Source organism: Spermophilus citellus, assembly GCF_964194105.1.
Source record: "Spermophilus citellus genome assembly, chromosome: 10".
Lineage (NCBI taxonomy): Eukaryota > Metazoa > Chordata > Mammalia > Rodentia > Sciuridae > Spermophilus > Spermophilus citellus.
In genome coordinates, this window is record NC_138197.1 from 85,277,437 (window position 1) to 85,295,834 (window position 18,398).

General features: G+C 32.5%; 1 protein-coding gene across 1 annotated transcript in view; it reads left to right on the top strand.

Annotated features, from left to right (window-relative positions):
* MSRB3 (methionine sulfoxide reductase B3) overlaps positions 1–18,398 on the top strand; it is a 192,773-nt gene that overhangs the window by 32,754 nt on the left and 141,621 nt on the right. Inside the window, 1 exon segment of the mRNA XM_081311516.1 lies at positions 2,903–3,029. Within this exon segment, the coding sequence (XP_081167642.1) occupies positions 2,903–3,029 (127 nt within the window).

Here is an 18,398-nt window from a genome sequence, read left to right on the forward strand (position 1 = left end):
AAGTGCTTAGAATACTACCTGGCACCTGTCAGTGCTTAGTTAACTGTTATCTTTAGGATTTCTTTATCCTGTGGTTTTATTTAGAATACTTTACTATGGAAGAATGAATAGTAACTTTTCTGGCCTAAATAGGATTCTTTGGAGAATGATCTGCTATCTCTCAATATGGTTAGGTATATAAATGGACTGTTAGAATTTTTGAATTCATGTAATTTAAATTTAGCAAATATCTAACATATTTAAATAATAATAGTAGCAACTAACATTTCCTGAGCATATACTATGTTCCAGGAGTTGTTCTAGGAATTTTTAACTGAATAATTTACTTAATGGTTATCTTAGAGTTGAAGAAACTGAGGCACTGTGAGGGAAAGCTAACTTGTCCAAGGTTAATATTGAAACATTGACAGTCTGGCTCCATAGTTCACACAAACCCATCTTTCACACAATCATATTATGTATTTTAGATGTATTTTGACAAAAATATTTTATTTCTATAAACATAATTAGGTGGAAACATTAACTTAAAAATAATTTTGTTGAAATATTTCAGCATAAAAGTGTTACTTTTTCTATTCTGGAAAACATTTGCTCCTGATGTCACATGCTTGAGCCACATTTACTGTTTTTTTTTTTTTTTGTGTGTGTGTGTGTGTGTGTGTGTGTGTGTGTGTGTGCAAGTATAAGATTATGGGTTTGATGTAACCAAGGCATCCAGATGTGTGTACATATTCTTTAGAACTGATTTTCTCTTTACATTCAGCTACATATTTTCAGGGTAGTGTGTGAGTAATACCACTTTATGTATTTTGTAAACTTATCTGCTTCTTCTCCTATCCTGTCAACATTGAAACAATTAGGGTTGTATCAAATCCTAATTTATGAAATGCATTCATTGTAGGATTTAACAATGAAGAACACTGTGACAGATTGTGCTTTTTACATTCTTAAGTATAAAAAAACCTAAGCTGCTCTAAAAGTAGTCACTTTAGTTGGTCCACTTTGTTGATGCTAATTTAACACTTTCTGCGTCTATTAAAAAACTGGGCAAAACTAATTTGCCACTAGATGGAGCTCTGGCTATTTGGGTAGAAAAAAAAAAAGGCAGTGAAGTCAGAACATTAAATCACCCAGTCATATCATGGTGGAGGGTCCTGGGTATTTGCGGCCCTCAGCTTTTAATTGCAGAATGCATCTTTGTTCTTTGCCTGACCTGCAGAGTGACATCACTGCCTTTCTTCCTGTGTGCTGGCTTTGACACAAGCCAGACGGCCACAGTGATCGGTAGGCACCCAGGCTGCCTGGTACATCGAGCGGTTGATGAAACAGAATAGGAAGACGTTTTATGGTCAGCTGTGAGAGCACAATGAGGCTACAGCTTTGCTAAGTAATTACATTTACCGTGAACACTTTATTCCTTGCAGAGAAGGGTCTCATGGAAAAAAATACATTTTATTTATAGTGTTGGGAGGTATAGACCTTTGATCTTTTATTAGTCAGTAGTCTGCTCCAAAGGCATGCTCTCTTTCCCCTGCTCTGCAGTCACTCGTGAAAATGACATGTTTATTTATGTTTAATGGTTCTTTCAGGCTGTGCATTGTGATACTTACCTTCCCTCTTCCTCTCCTTTGTCTCCCAGTTGGTAACACAAAAATGTTTTAGTTTCGTAGTGAGTTTAGTTTGGAGAAGTCAGAGTTCAGGCATGTTAATACAAGCAGATTTCTGTCAGATATACTCCAGAGTGATTTGGTAAAATACATTACTGTTTATTATGTGTTTGTTCTTGAAGTAGGTCAGAAAAGTTCAGGAACAGGTTTTTATTTGTGGGTGGATTGGGGGTGGGTGGGTGGAATGGGAATGGACATGGTGGTCAGGAAATGAACAAGACATTAATTTTATAACCACTTTTGGACATTTGGTAGTTAAAGCTAATTAAAATACTAATTTTAAATAACAATAAGAAGTTTATATTAATATAGCACTTTTCCATTTTCATTTGAAGTTAATCTTTACCAATTACAATATTGTTTAAAACTTTCACAAAAATCCTAAGAAGTGTTCTCTGAAGCTTAATATTCATATGGTTTTGAGATTCTTCCACATGATTCATTTCCAAAGACTTTAGAAAAATATTTTTAGCCTTTTTAATACTATGTCTTGAGTGTTTTTTCACAGAAATTTATTTAGAATTTATCATAAAATAGAATGAAAATTCTTGTTCATGTTTTATTCTAACTTAACTCGGTTTCTGCTGTGAATTCTCTTAGTTCCCCTTAGGTTTTTTGATTCTAGTTTTAAAAAATGAAACTCTAACAAAAGAAGTCTCTTAAGTTCACAATATTTTACAGTCTTCTCCAGGAAGGGAGGCTTGCAAATAATTGCTGGGAAAAGGCAGCATGGTATAAGGCAAGAATATGGCTTTGCAGTCAGATGTAACAAGGTTTTCTAATCTTTTTTCCACTGGTTATTTGGTTTGTGCCCTTGGACCTTTGAGCCTAGGTTTCTCACATATGTACTAGGAGGGTAAAACCTACTTCCTAGGTTTATTGTAAGAATTATATGATACAATGTGTATATTAGGCTCCAGACAGTTTCTGTCACATGTTATGAACTCACTAAACCTAATTCCTTTCAACTATTTTAAACTTCAACTTCTTGCAAAATGTGTTTGCAGATTACACTGCTATTATATGGTGTGTATTTTATTCATAAGATATAAATAAGCTGGGTGGAAAATAAGCTCACTGTCTGAAAAATAGACATTTGAAATTTATTAGCACTGTGTGTGTATGTATGTTCAGTTCCAGATAAAATCATAATTATAAATTGTTCAATGAATGTGTTTAACATTCGTGTTGTGTTAATTTGTTTTTTTGCTTTGTTTTTTTTTTCTCTTACTCAGCTCTTGCCCCTGTTCTTTGCCTCTCGTTTTGTTGGTGAAGATATTACAGTGATGTCTGCATTCAACCTGCTGCATTTGGTGACAAAGAGCCAGCCGGTGGCCCTGCGAGCCTGTGGGCTTCCCTCAGGTTGCTGCTTGTTGTACTGTACACAGTGAGGGCACTGGTCTGTGTGGGTGTTTCTGCTGCAGGAAATGATACACCACCTTGCTTTACTAAATTTCCTTTTCTTTTATTTGAGTCCTAATTTGAACACGGAAATTGGTTATAAATCACCACTCTACTTGAGTGGCATTCATTTCCATAATTCTTCAGCTCTTGGAAACACTGCCCAGTTTCTTTGTCCAGTATACAATCATCACTAATATTTCATGATATCTTCCTGTTCTTTGCACACTACACATCTGCAAATCATAATGTTCATAAGAGGCAGAAGCTCAGTGAGAAACTTCCCCAAATCATACAAAATAAGACATTCATCTTGTTAAAGGATAATGAAAACACTTTCCGTGTTACATGTGGGCATCCTTTAGGGAAAAAAATTTAAATGACCAACTTTGGTATAATGTACATTTATTGTAGTTTAAAATAAAATATACTCTACTTAACAATTACCAAATAAACAGAAGTAAAATAGCATGTGTCAGTTGATTCTTAAATTAGAACCACTGTACTTTTTAAAAATGTGATTTTGAGCATTTAAAACAATAAAGTATGAAAGTCCAAAATTTCCTATGTGCGTATAAGTTTAATACTTTAATTTTATTATGAAAACCAAATATTTTATTTTTAATATTATTATAATTTACATTTACATTAATGAGCATCTCTATTACTACATTGGATAGAGAATCTGATTCTAACTTGTTAAATATTTATTGAGTTTTAACTATGAGTGCCAGACTTGTGTTAAGCACTGAGGATACAAGGATATACAAGATAAAGCCAGTTTCTTTCAAAGAGTTCGAAGTAGTGATTGAAGTGTGTGAGGACTTTTGAAAGGTTTGATAACAGAAGTATTTATGCCTGGGGTATTGTGGGAATCCAGAGGTGGATGGGTCTAGCTTTTTAGGGGAAGAAATTGTGGAAAGGAGGTAAGGTTTCTGAAGTTCAAGAAAGGTTCTAAGGAGGAGATGGTACTTGAGCTGAATCTCAGACTGTGAGTTAGCCCTAAGAACAGGGCTAACTGTCCTTAGCCCTATGGCCAGTGAGGGTTCAGGATATCTCTAACATACTGAGTAGCATGGGTAAAACATGAAGGCCTGAAAGAGCAATATATGTTCAGAAAATATGGATTATTTACCATAGGAAGTTTAGGATGGGAAGGGGAAGTACAAAAGATGAGGAAGGACAGGAAGCCAAATCATGAAGAGCTATAGATGATGTTCTAAGGAATTTAAATTTTGGGGAATAGACAGAGAATAATATGACTTCCTTTTGTATTTAAAAAGACTGTTTTAGTGTGGGGAAAGGTCAGTGCTGGTTTTCCAGGTGTTTTTGAGAGGGGCTGAATGGCCGCTTAATTGGAAGGGGAAGATAAGGCATTTGTCTTGAGGTTATATATGAATAGCAAGTAACTTGTTTAAAGTAGGTTTTTTTCTTTGTCTATTTATGGTGACTAATGCAGCTTAAACCATGGAGGGCCCCACCACTCTTCTCAGTATCTGCATTGGCCCCATATTACCTGCACTCCCACCATACAGTATATTGGAGGAGTTTGGAAGAGCTGGATGGTGTCAGGAAGAGCTGAGATTCTGAATTTAGTGGTCTTGGTAGTAGGTTTGAAAAGAAAGGTGATGCATTAGCTTTGTCTGTTGCATTGTATATGAGCTGGAAAGAGTACCTTAACCACTGTAGTACCTGTGCCGAATGGAACTTTTCCATTGCTCTATGTTATGTTCACTTTGGGGAAACAAGAAACCCATGGGTAAAAGCACCTAGGAAAGTTCCTGTAACATGGGATGTGCTGTACACAGAGGAGGGCAAATATTAACAGAAACAACTTACTAACAGTATATTCCTTGAGATGTGACAGTCATGGAATTAATGTATTTCACGGTGAAATTGTTTAATTGAAATATAAATATCTTTAAGTTTTGATAACAAAATAATTCAGAGTTAAATTCAACAAAGCTGACAATTTTTAAGAGGTAACCATTACAGTGCAGTGCCTAAGCATACACATTCTAGATTCAGACTGACAGGGCTTGAGATCTGGCTTTGCTCTCACTGGCTGTGTACTTTAGCTCAGTTGTTTGTAAGACAAGGATAATAATACCCACCTGAAAGGATAGCTGTGGAGAATTAAAAAGTTTGGGTTGTAAAAAGTGCTTAGCACACTGGCTGGCATGAAGTAGGCACCATCTATGTCTTTACTAGGTTCACTGTGGAAATCCATGCATCTGTATCCATACAGGTTTTTATTTTTCCAGCACAATATGCTTTTAAAACCATTTAAAATTACACCATATTTTATTTAACTACTTTTACTTAAATAGAAACCACAAATATACTTTATGTTTGAAGAAATAACCACCTCAGTCTGTTGTTTTGAACTCTTTATTTTACTTATATATCCTGCTGAACGAGAATTCGAGTCCTATAAATATATAATAATACATTCTGTCATTCTTATTACCCAGTACTGATGAAAACCCAAAGAAACTGTTATCATTCTTATCTAGGCCTTATACACCCATTTTAAGATGGCAAATGAACTGGATAAAATAGTGTTTCATAATTACTTAATCATTTAAGTGTCACTTAATTTAATTTTTCAAGTGTTAGGAAAGTTAGTCTTTTAGTGTCTACATGTTAGAATCTTTATCGTTTATTTCTGTAATAAGATTTTACTTTTAGGTATATAGAAATGGTAAAGAAATTAAGTTCAACAGTAATAGAAACTATCTCAACCTTGAAATATAAAATGAAATGAGAATTCTAGTTTTTATTATTTTGTACAGGTAAAGAAGGAAGAGGACAACATTAGAGATACAGGAAATTAAGGTGAAAGTTTGAAGCCTTGCTTTAATTTACTGTTCCCTGGTTAAAACTGATTGCAACAGAAATCTCTGTAAATCAAAAAGATTTTTGTTCCCTAGCCATTATCCTACTAATTTTGAGTATTATTCAATATGAAATAATTCCAGAACTAAAAAATAATTGCAACAGGCTCTTAAAGTTGATTATAACTAGATTGACCTGCATGAAGGCCATATCCCAGAAGAGTGATCCATCATTTTTGAGCTTTGACTTCCTTTTCTATTTTTTAATAAAGTATAATTTTAATTTAGAGCTTATTAAATGCATCTGAGTTATGGTTCACTTATGTTTGTCATTAAAGGTAATTTTTTTCTCTCAGAATTTCTTAATTTCCTCTAACAGTTTCTTTAAGTATTAAAAAAGAGCACTGGAAGAGGAGTCAGAAAACTCTAACCATGGCTCTGTCATTAACTTGTGTGACCTTGAACAAATCAGTAAACCTCTAGATCTTTAAAATGAAGAATTAAAATTATATAGTATGCTCAGATCTGAAATTCTGTGATTTTATTAGCTGCTATTTGTTTCAACTTTTGGTCATAGGTTAATTAAATGTTAAAACTCACTACTAATTAATGTTGCAAACTTATAGAAAAGTTTTCTAGTTGGTGGTGGGAGGATAGAAATATTTTCCATTTGAACATTAGAATTCCTGGCCACTAAATTAAGATTGAACCATTATCTGAGGAGGGATTAGGAAGCACAGTTTTATACATAGTTTTAATGCTAGATAAAAATTAAGAGTAATTGTAGGCTAGATATTATAGAATTTTTCAGCCAAGTGAGGGTGTTTGTCTAAATAGTACTAATTATAGTGATAAATTATACTTTTTCTCTAACATCAAGCACATAATATATGGTTGTGATTCTTCCTAGACTTCAGGGGCGTATTTAACTGTCTCCAGTGAATTGAAGAACCATGTTATGTAGTTTATAAAGATATTATATCATGATCTTCTAATGGATAACTTAGACATCTTTAAGAGATATTTTGCAAATGGTATTTGAAAGTCATATAATACCATCTGTATAAGTAGAACTCTATGAATCACAAGCTTATGGCTTCAGAACTTAGCACAATGCCTGGCACTTAATAAATATTTGTTAAATGAATAAGTAAACATTTGGAAAGTTTACATATAGGTGAAGTCATAATTTTAACAGAGACTACAAATTTATTTGAGATTCCTTTATAAGGAAAGATTGAAAGTAAAGTTCATAGTTTAGCTTGCTGTTAAATTTATTGTCAAAAATAATTTCTCTTTTCTCACTTTATTGTATTAATTCCACATAGGGGATGTCTTAGGTATAAACCACATTGTAGTAAAACATATAACAAAAAGATAGTAACACTAATACAATGTATATTATCCAAAATTGCTTTTAGTTTTTCTCTCAAACAGTTTGAATTTTGATGGTGTATCAACTGAGGAGATGAATAAGTGCATCTTATATTTACTCTGAGAATTAAGAACCCTGTTTTTTTGATTACTTTTTTTGAGAAAATTAGTATTTTTTTTGTCTTTTAAATTCTCCATTTTTAAAGAGGAAACACTATAGGTATGCATTAAAGCAGCATCCATGGTTAAAAAGTACTATTTCTTCACTCTGAGCTGGTGAGAGTTCATTCAAAGCAACTGATGTATTTATCCCTAAAAAGAAAAAAAAAATCACCTCAGCAGCATGCTGTTCACTTCCTGGATAGATTAACTTTTTATATTAATTGTTAACAAACTTTTTGAGTCATGAAAATATTAACTACCCCCTTAGTTCTTGGTAAGAGCTAGGGTGAGGGGAGGAATAAACACACACACACACACACACACACACACACACACAGACACACACACACACACCTCTAAACATCCCTAAACCCAAATTTTCAAACAATTTGAAGTTTTTAAAAATTAGATCTTCTGAAACTCTTCAGAAAATGTTCTTTGAATTGAGTTTAGAAATTCTATTTTTATTTTTTTAAATTTTTTATTCTAATTTGTTATGTATGATAGCAGAATGCATTGCAATTCATATTACACATGTAGAGCACAATTTTTCATATCTCTGGTTGTATACAAAGTATATTCACACCATTCGTGTCTTCACACATGTACTTAGGGTAATGATGTCCATTCATTTACAGCCACAAACTGCATGCCATAGAAACCCTATTTTATCAGGTACATAAGAAATCAAAGGAAAATTCTGTTCAGAATGCATTATTTCTGATTTCTGTGTTGGTGTCACCAATAGAATTCACTCCCTGAATGCCCTCCGTTCTCCAATTTCATCAGTCCTCCAAATTCTTCTTACCTAACCTGTTTAACTACATTAAAAATGCTTTGTGGAGGACTTTTTAAAAAAGAAAAACAAATAATTAAAAAAAACATACAAATTCCAACTCATAATTCACAACATAATTTGCAATTAGTTGTTGGAATGATATCCACTCTTTCCAGTAGATGGCACTAGTTTTACATTCTTTCCTAGCATAGATACTTAACTGATAACATTAGGTACATTGTGAAAACTTAGAAAGTATGTAAAGAACATCCAATTAAGAACACATGGATTTACAAACTACAACTTTTTCTGCTTATTATGTTCAAACAATATTTGTGAAGTGAAAACCTTTTTTCCATTTTCAATAGGATTCTGATGCCCTTTGTTGCTTGGACCTCTCATTGAAATTGTCTTTCATGTGTAGACCTTCTATAAACTAAAACAAGTTTTAATAAATTAACTTATCTTGTATCCAAACAGCTGATTTAACAGTAATTTATAGTTTTTATATGCAGCTAAATTTTCTTCAGCAGACCACCCAAATATTAAAGAAAATTTCACATTCTGTTTTGCTGTTTTAAATTTTTATAGAATTTTAAAAATGTTATTAGTTTAACATGTTGACTGTTAAGCATGAGTCATTTTTGCATGAATGAAAATATTTTTGACACTAAGAAAAATTATAAAAATTATATTTAAAATGTTCATTAATGAATATATTCTGATATAGCTATATTTTTTCTAAAAAAATCTTTTACTAGCTTAATGATGTGATAAAGTTTTAGTTAACATTGAAGAGTGCTGTGTAGCATCTAATTACCAAAAGAGTTTCAGAAACTATTTGTGGATAATGCATATTAGTCAAGGCTAAATTGTTCTAGAATAATACATCTGTATAAATAAGGTGTTGGGCATATGGTTTCTTAAATGTGAATTTTGTTAAAATTTTCAATTTCAAATACATTCTTCGTATTATTCATTAGTAATCATAAAAGACAAACCAATATCTGCTAGCAACAGAGTTAAAATAGGATGAACAAAACAATTAAATCTTAGTTTTGTTTGAGAAATTCAGCAGTTAATTAACAATGACTGTAAAGAATATAACATATTGTTAGCTCTAAAACAATTCTATAGCATTAGAATATCTAGAAAATTTGTACTCTGAAGAATTCACATAGGTAATTACATGTTTATCTCAACATATTCATAATAATGTTACCTAATAGATCATAGAAGAATTTATTAAAATGAAGTCTTTTGATTTCAACAAACGCAAGTTTAATGAAAGAATGAGCCATAAAGGACAGTTTACAAAGACTAATATTGATGGTGGAAGCTTGATGAATCTTTATTATCAGTCTTTCATAGTTTATAGTTTCAAACTGAACATTTTATTTGGAGATTGAATTACTCATGATTGCTTTTGCTACATACATTTTCATTTAAAATTCTTCTAAATAGATTTATTGAAATGCAATGGCAAATTATCTCTAATTACTTTTTGTGCCTTTGTATTTGAAATTAATTATTTATTTGAAAATTTAAAATACCAATTTTACTTATTTAAGTTCCTTAAGTTGTTTTTCCCATTTAGCATGCTTGCACTGGTGTTAGTTATTTAAAAATATATGTTATGTTATTTAAAAAACATGATGTGAGGAAAATATCAGTTATTTAGTGATTAGTAAGAGCTATACATTTATACAGTTTAAATTTACTCAGTAACTTTTATGCCAGGCATTTCCCTCAAAAGTAAACATATTTATCATGTTCAACCACATAATTGCAAACAAAGAATGGGATATTAACTTAAATCATTAGATTATTTTAATTTTAAGCAAACAAAGAAAATCTAGAATAATTACAGTTTTCTAAGGGTTTTTAATTGTAGAAATGTATGTTGATTCAAAATGATAAAGCTATTCATATTACATCTCATTTGATTAATATTATATATGTTTGTTCTGGTGATTGAACCAAGGAGATACATCTCTAGCCCTTTTTATTTTTTATTTTTGAGATAGGGTCTCACTAAGTTGTTTAGGGCTTTGCTAAATTGCTAAGACTAGCCTGGAGCTTGGGATTCCCCTTCCCAAAGCCCCCTAAATTGCTTGGATTAAAGGATGTGCCACCATGCCTAGCTTGCAATATTTCTTGTGCAATTTTAGATAACATTACAGCAAGTTTCACAGCTTTTACCATCTTATTATTGTATTGATGAAGAAACAGATTAGAAGTATATTCTGTAAATTTACTAATTTGTTTCTATTACCAACTTGCTTTCTGGCCCCAAAAGTTGTTTGTTTTTTTCACTTTTTTTCCCTATTCTTCATCTGTAAATGAAGAATTATATAACATGGTTAAGTCTTTTACAATTAGATATGATTCTCTGGTTACATTAGCTGGAATTTCCCCAAAATTTGTTATTTGGAATCTTAATTTCTTATTGTAAGGGAGAAGAAAATAGTGTGTGTGGGTGGGGGGGGGGGAGGGACATCAAATAAGTCTGGGAAAGGGGATGGGTTGATTAGGCAAAAGCATTTTCTTTTACAGAAAATTCTTGGTTACTGCAAAATAAACTCAGAATGGCAGAAATCTTCATCTGTTTAGTTCACTGCTACATCTCAACAATTGGAATTATCTGTGTCACATAATAGGTGTTCAGTAAGTATGTGTTGGATTAATGAATTGCTGTGAGTAAGTATCATTATCTTGAATAAGTATAAGTATCAAAATATTGCCACATTGCCAAGTAATATAATCTTTTCTTAAGGAATGCACATTCTGGTGAGAAACGTGGCCATTTTAGATCCATATTTTATTATCTATTATTGGATAAAAGGAGTTGCATACAATAGTTAATGAGTTTTTATAAACACTTTCTCTTTTATTTCACTGTGGAGACACTGTGTTTCTTTCTGCCTCAAATGAATGATACACTTCTTGGAATAGGATTTCACACAATGACAGGATATTGAAGGAATGCATAGATATACTTAGCAGGAAGTGGGATGAGTGTAAGATAGGAGGATGAAGTGGGAATGGGGCTACAGGCTGATGGGTTAGAAATAGAGGGTATATTAATATACAACAAAACATGGTTCAAGAAAGGAATGTAATGAATGAATAATCAATGGAGGAAAACTCCAGACAAGAGATCCTGGCTCACATTAATCAGGTATATGACCATGTCAGTCGACTTCTTTGGGTCTTAATTTCCTCTTGAGGGGTTTGGATTAGAAATCTGTTATTTCCCAAATTATAATCTGAGGAATATTAGTTCCACTAGTTACTCTGTAAAACAAATTTCTTCATCAAATTGAAAAACTGCATACTATCATATTTTATAAATTATAAGTTTTACCTTTTTGTAGTCTACCATTTTGATAATCAGCCTAAAAATAATTGTGATAAGGATATATCATAGTTTGGCATTTTTCCCTTTTATAATGGAGCATAAAGTTAATGGTGAGTCAAAATATCATGTATTTAGTGGTAGACATCAACATAATAAAGTCTCTGAGAAGGTCTGCATCAAGAAACCCATGTAATTTCCAGGCATGGTGGCACATGCATGTTATCACAATGACTGAGAGGCTGAGGTAGGAGGATTGCAAGTTTGAGGCCAACCGCAGCAACTTAGTGAAGCCCCAATCAATTTAGCAAGACCCTTGCTAAGGATTGGGGATGTAGCTCAGTGATTAAATATCCCTGGTACCAGGGGGCCGGGGAAAGAAAGAAAGTAAATAAAAGAAACCCATGTAACCTAGATTTTCCCAGTCCCCTTCTCACTCCCCAAGACAAACTGCCAGTTAGCACTGTTTTCAGAGCCAGTGTTTAACAAAATTCTTTTGGGGGAGTGATGGATCAGGTAATCTCATAGTCTTAAATCCAGAGAATTAGTGGATTATTAGGCAAAATTTTAAAAAAATGTAAATGTGGAATTCTAGAAAGGCAATAAAGGATCAGAGTAGTAATAAAGGGGAAGTTTTTTAAACCATATTGTTATTCGTTCTTTTAAAAAGCAAATGTTATCATTGTAATTTTTTAACTAAGTTCTAAGAAACATAGCCAAACATACCATTTAGGAAATGTCTTTTAAGGAAGATTTAAATAAAAATAATTAAAATGGAGAGTTGAATAAGCAAATACAATACATATATAGTTTTTGTCCTTTCCCTTGCCCAGGCACATTGCTAAGTGCTGGGAATACAAGATGACTAAAATATATGAGTGCTGTCCCTGAAGGAGATATTAAATAATTCAGGGGAAACCTGTACCTTTTCTTAACTTATCTGGGTGAAAAAGAAAAATATAAAAATTTTGACTTTTTTTCCTCCAGAATATCTCAGGTTTCTTTGGATTATATAGATTCAAATTTAGCTATTCATCGAGTGGCAATTGCAGACTTGTTTTTTGTTCATTATGCTTCATTTGGATTTGAAATTTGATGTGGGCCAGCATGAGGTTTTGGAAATATGTAAAACTGGGTTTTTAGATAATACCAATTTTATTTTCTTTTCAATATTTAATGTTGTATTTAAATAAAATTCTGCATTATAATTTAAGAGAGGGCTCCTTTTCTTCCTTTTTGTGAGTGGTTACCTCTCATCTTCCTAGCAATCTATGCTCCCCAAGGGGAAGAAGGAGAATGGGAGAGAGAGCTTTTTTATTTGCAGATCTTTTTGATTGCATGTGAAATGTAGAATGGAAATGAGTCTGTCTGTTTTTAATTTTTTTTTTCCCTGTATGGGCTATGATGTTCTAGTGAAGACCCAAACTTAAAAAAAAAAAAAATTAAAAACAGGGAATTCCAACTTTGTCAGACATTTCACATGCAATCAGATGGAATTGAAGTTAAATGACTCTCTCTTCCATTATTGTCACTTGATGATGGCAGTGCCTTTAAAATTTTTCTCTTTACTCATAGCTTTGCAAGTCAGAAAATTCTTTTTTGGATCAAACCCACGTCTAACATTTTTCTCTAAGCTTCATGGTCCACATTAACATGAAAATCATGCCCCCAGTATTTGCGTTAAATTTTGAAGAATTGATAAAGTACTCTTTAATTATTTTTGGTACTTAAACAATGTTGATAAAATGACTACTATACAATTAAAAATTTGTAACATGCAAGGAAAATATAGAAATGTAAAATGTGGCTTCTATCTTACAGTCATTCAGGTGAATTATTAATGACTATTTTATCAGGATGAATGAAGTGGTAAACTGCTCATTGCTTTCTTTCAAGAAAATCATGCAACTTCATACATGAGATTTTACGATATTTAGCCTGGAATTTTAAGTCATACTAATAAGCTTCAGATACTGTGGAAAATATATTTACTCTGCTGATTCACAGAAAATATTTGCATATTTTCCCCCTGAATTTTAAAACTCCCTTATTTCTCAGAATCTCAATTTTTCCTCATTCGAAGATGAATCCACATTTTATTCTGTTTTTTTTTTCTTTAAATTAGCTGATAAAGCTTACATGAAAAAACTATTTGTATACCTTTCACTGGGATAGGATACTTACCACTTTGACTTGTACACATTTGATCACAGCCTATCCATCAGCTTCTCCTGATGAAGTTCTTTCTCTATTTGGATCTTCTCTGGTACTCTGGCACTGTAGATGCTGTTTCTACAAATATTTGAATTTCTTTATTCTAGTTATATCTGGACATGGCCAATCTAGGTGGGCAAAGTTTAAGAGTATTAATGTCCTCTTTTTGTTAACTCTTTTTATGCAAAATCTGGCACATACCTTTACTACAGACTTCACATCAAGAGTAATTGTTTTTATCTTTCCTGCTAGTGTGTGTATGAGTTCCTCATCCAGGAACTTTATTTATTTTTAAATTTTACAATGCTCATCACACACTCTTATCTCACTGTAGATGTTAATAAATAGTTGTAGGAAGTATGAATATTAATATTAAGCTGAACACTTTTTTTTTTGTACCAGGGATTAAACCCAAAGGCACTCAACCACTGAGCCACATCCTCAGCCCCCACCTTTTTTTTTTTTTTTTTAATTTAGATGCAGAGTCTTGCTAAGTTGCTTAAGGCCTTTCTAAATTGCTGAGGCTGGCTTTGAACTTATGATCCACCTATCTCAGCCTCCCTTGCTGCTGTGATCACAGGCGTGTGCCATTGCGCCCTGCCTGAACAGTTTTTATCTTCAAGGAATTTACAGTGTGTTTGGCAAAATGAAGTAGAAACAACTCAAGATGTTTCAGGATGATTGCACAGTACTGTATATTCTCATGCAAATAATGCCTTGCCTTGTAAATACACTAATGCTAAAGTTAGTGGTAGGGGCAAAGTTAACAGGGTACGTAGGGTAGGGTATGTAGGCTTGGAAGGAAAACTTTCTTGAAATGTCTTCTGAGTTGATCAATTCATGCCTTCAGTAAGGAAACCGGAAGACCAATTTTATCATTCAGCTATGCACCTTTAAGACATATGGTATTGTTTAATTCAAGAAATTTAAAATGGTATGTTGCCTTGGCATGGTTACCATATCCATTGATGTTAATTAGAACTCTGTGCATGCATAAGTAAAATATAACTAAAACTGATGTGTAGAATTATTTTATGTGAAGTAAAAGAAAAACAGTGAGAAGGTATGAAATGTGATTATTATTATGCAATCTAAGATATAATTTTTTCTTACATTCAGAAAAGGAAAAAGAAATCTTCCTTTAAAAGAAACAACTGTTTGCTATTTGACTCCTAAGATTTGTACTTTTATCTTCAGTATGTTTTATTTAGGGCTTGGAATACAGATGAAATTGATCTGATCCTAAATGTACAAATTAAGAATGTCTTTAAACAAACAGAAACTCAGTTGAGGTACTAACTTTATAGTTTTCTTAGTTATGGATGTTCTCTGCTGTTACCTAGAGGATTACTTGGAAGAGGTGACTTAATGTTTCAGAAGGGGAACAACACTGTTTGGCCAAAGTTTTTTATTCTCTGTGCTCATCCAGATTTCATCACCAAAAAATATCTGTTGAGTATCCTCTTACACATGACTCCAGATTGGGAATGATGGTCTTTAGTCTAAATAGCATGGCATTAAGTAGACAATACAAATTAGCAGAGTCTGCACGATGATTATAGATTCAGAGTTCAGCCAGATAATTACTGAGAGCTCTTTTGAGTATAGCACTTTGCTAAAAAGATGTTACTACGAATTCTCTTGGAACTAAAAAAAGTAATGTTAGATAAGGTCCATATTAAGATATGTATTTGTAAATTTTCTCATTTAAAAATACATTCTTTGCATGTTTGAATTGTTGCTTATCTACTGTGTTTATATTCAGGGTTTTATACTTGCATTCAAGTGACCTGTCTCTTCCTCTGCCAATGGTGTTTAACATCTTAGTGTTTTCATCTCTTGGGTTGGCCACTTCCTCTGAGTGTTTGAAAAGCTCTTTCCAGATATCAGCACAGCCAGCTTTCTCTTCTCCTTCAGGACTTTGTTCAAGTGTCACCTTTTTAGGAAGAACTACCGTTACCACTCTAACATTAGAATGCTTACTCCTAGCATTTTCCATTTTCCTTGCTCTGTTCCAGGTTTCCTTTTTTCCTTGCTGCATACTTACCACTATAGGTATAAGGTTTAAATTATGTAAGTCTACATAATTTACTTACTTATTTTCATTGTGTTTTGTCTGTCTTTCCTTACCCCTCTCAGAATGGGAGCTCCATGAAAGCAGGATCTTTATTTTATTCTCTGGTGTATACTGATGCATCAGATTAATGTCAGCGTAGTAGGTACTCAATAAGTAATTAATGAATAAATGAATAAATGAATATGTTTTACTTAACATAGTACCTGGAACTCTATAAATATTCAACATTTTTATAACTTAGATAATAAAAAGTTCTGGATCAATGGGCTTCCAAGTAAGCTCTGCAGCCCTAATTTTGTGCAAACCAGAGGCCCGAAACAGTGTCTTGACATCATAAATGAATGTTTTTCCTATATGTCTATTCCAACAGAAGAATGAGAACAATTGGGTATATTTCTACAAATAGGGAACCTTTGTTCCCCCTAAGCTTTGCAGTATTTTTCTTAAGGCCTCTATTGAATTACTAGAATGCAAATGCGTGCACGCATGTGCACACACACACACACACACACACACAGACACACAGAATAATAGTTCATGGTATATATTTTGTTTAATTTTGAAAGTGGATTAGATTTGTATTTTATAAATTCCTACCTTTTTAGCAATTCTAATACTGTCACGTCTAATACTATCAAGTTTGTTCAGTTTTCCAATATGACAGACTAATAACTAATTAAAAATTAAAATTTATAGTGAAAATTAAAGTATAATTTTATACTACCTTTAAATACAGCAATAAGCTGTATTTCAACTAATAGTAAACTATTTCAACTTGAACTTTACTGTTTTAACCTAGTAAATTCAAAGAAAAACAAGATATTTTTATTCTTACTCATTATTTTGGAAAAATATTTAATAATTTGACTTCTTCTGATCCTTGTACCAAACTTAAAATTATAGGATCTTTAAGTTTTGTTTTCTTTTCACACTGAAATATAAAATTTATGACTTAAAAGTGCTCTAAGCATTTTTAGGTAGCAGATCTGATTTACTTCTTAACAGGAAGTTGAAAAGCCTTTTAACATTTTATAGACTCTGTGAGAATCCTCTACAAACCTTGTCTCTGACCCTGTGTTAAAGAGTGAATATAGGGAGAGCAGACATTGGCTAATGACAAATATATTTACTCTTCCAGATGTGATGCAGTGATTCTTACTTCCCTAACCCCTCATTATCTTCAGTTGTTAGTGATAGTTTTTTTTTTAACTGAAAGTTATTGTATAACTTGAAAAAAAAGAATGTTGTTACTTAATTTTTCCTGACAGAAAACACAATGACTTTGGGCTTTGCATTCAAACAGCTCTGAGCTTCAGTTGAGTTGTCTGCTTAGTAAGTTAAGATCTATACTTTATGAGTATCAGTTTCTGTATCTGTAAAATGGGCATGGCGGCTATCTTCTATGTGCTTGGAAATGTGTTTGACACATAGTAGAAATCAAGTTTTAATTTTACTTTCTTCCTTCACTTCCTATTTTTAGCATTTTCTTGAGGATACCTTCTGGGGAAAATACCCGTCTGTTGTAATTACATAAAAATAAATTACTCATAAAATATTGAAACACATGGAAATACCTCACTTAGCTACCTTGTAAAATTCAATTTTAACTTCAGAATTTGCTGCATTCAGAATGATAATGTGATATTGCATTTAGTCAGACTGAGTTTTGTGTATGCTGTTTGCTGTGGTCCTTAGAACAGGTATGAGGGTGATAGCATGTAGTCAGAGCAGTTGACTGGTCTAAGGTCTCATTGTTCAGAAGCAGCAGAAGCAGAAGTGAACTACTGCTTTAAGTTTATTTCTACTTATAGCAACAGCTTAACATTGAAAAGAAAAACAGTTTTGCTTTAAGGCAACAACACTGAACAAAGTAAAAGAGACTTTGGGCATATTTCAGTGAATAAATACCTCTGGTTTGGGTGCCAGATAGATTTGCTCTATGCCAAGTTTACTCTGTAAGGAATGGGTTATTATTAGATACCGAAGGTACGATATTAACTCCTCAAATATTCCTGTGTTGCTATGTATGCGCACTCACTCACTTGTGCCTTCAAAATATACTATTAAACATTTAAATAAAGGGAAACATCTTTCCCTAACATACTTCTAAGCCAATTTAGAGGTCATTGAACAGATGTTGTATAATACTAATGTTAAATTACCCTGTGTAATAAGAAAATTACAGTACCTAAGTGAAGATAGTAAAGGGAAACCATCCAACGAATTACTCTAGAATTTCAAAATGAAATGATATCTTTAAAATTAACAGTGGCACCATATGACTTCAGGAAAGTGAGTCTGATTGGGGAAGGAAAATCAGAGAGAGACAAAAGGGAAGTTTTTCTATGTTTATGTATGCCAATTTGGGGTTTTGGGTTATGCTAGAAGAGCTAATGAAATAGTGTAGCTTTCAATTGTTCAAGTGTTATATTATTATTATTAAACTACATGGCAAGACATTTATAAAATATGATAAACTTCTCAATGAGTTGTTTAATGTAAAATCATAATAATTATTTCTGAAGTATAT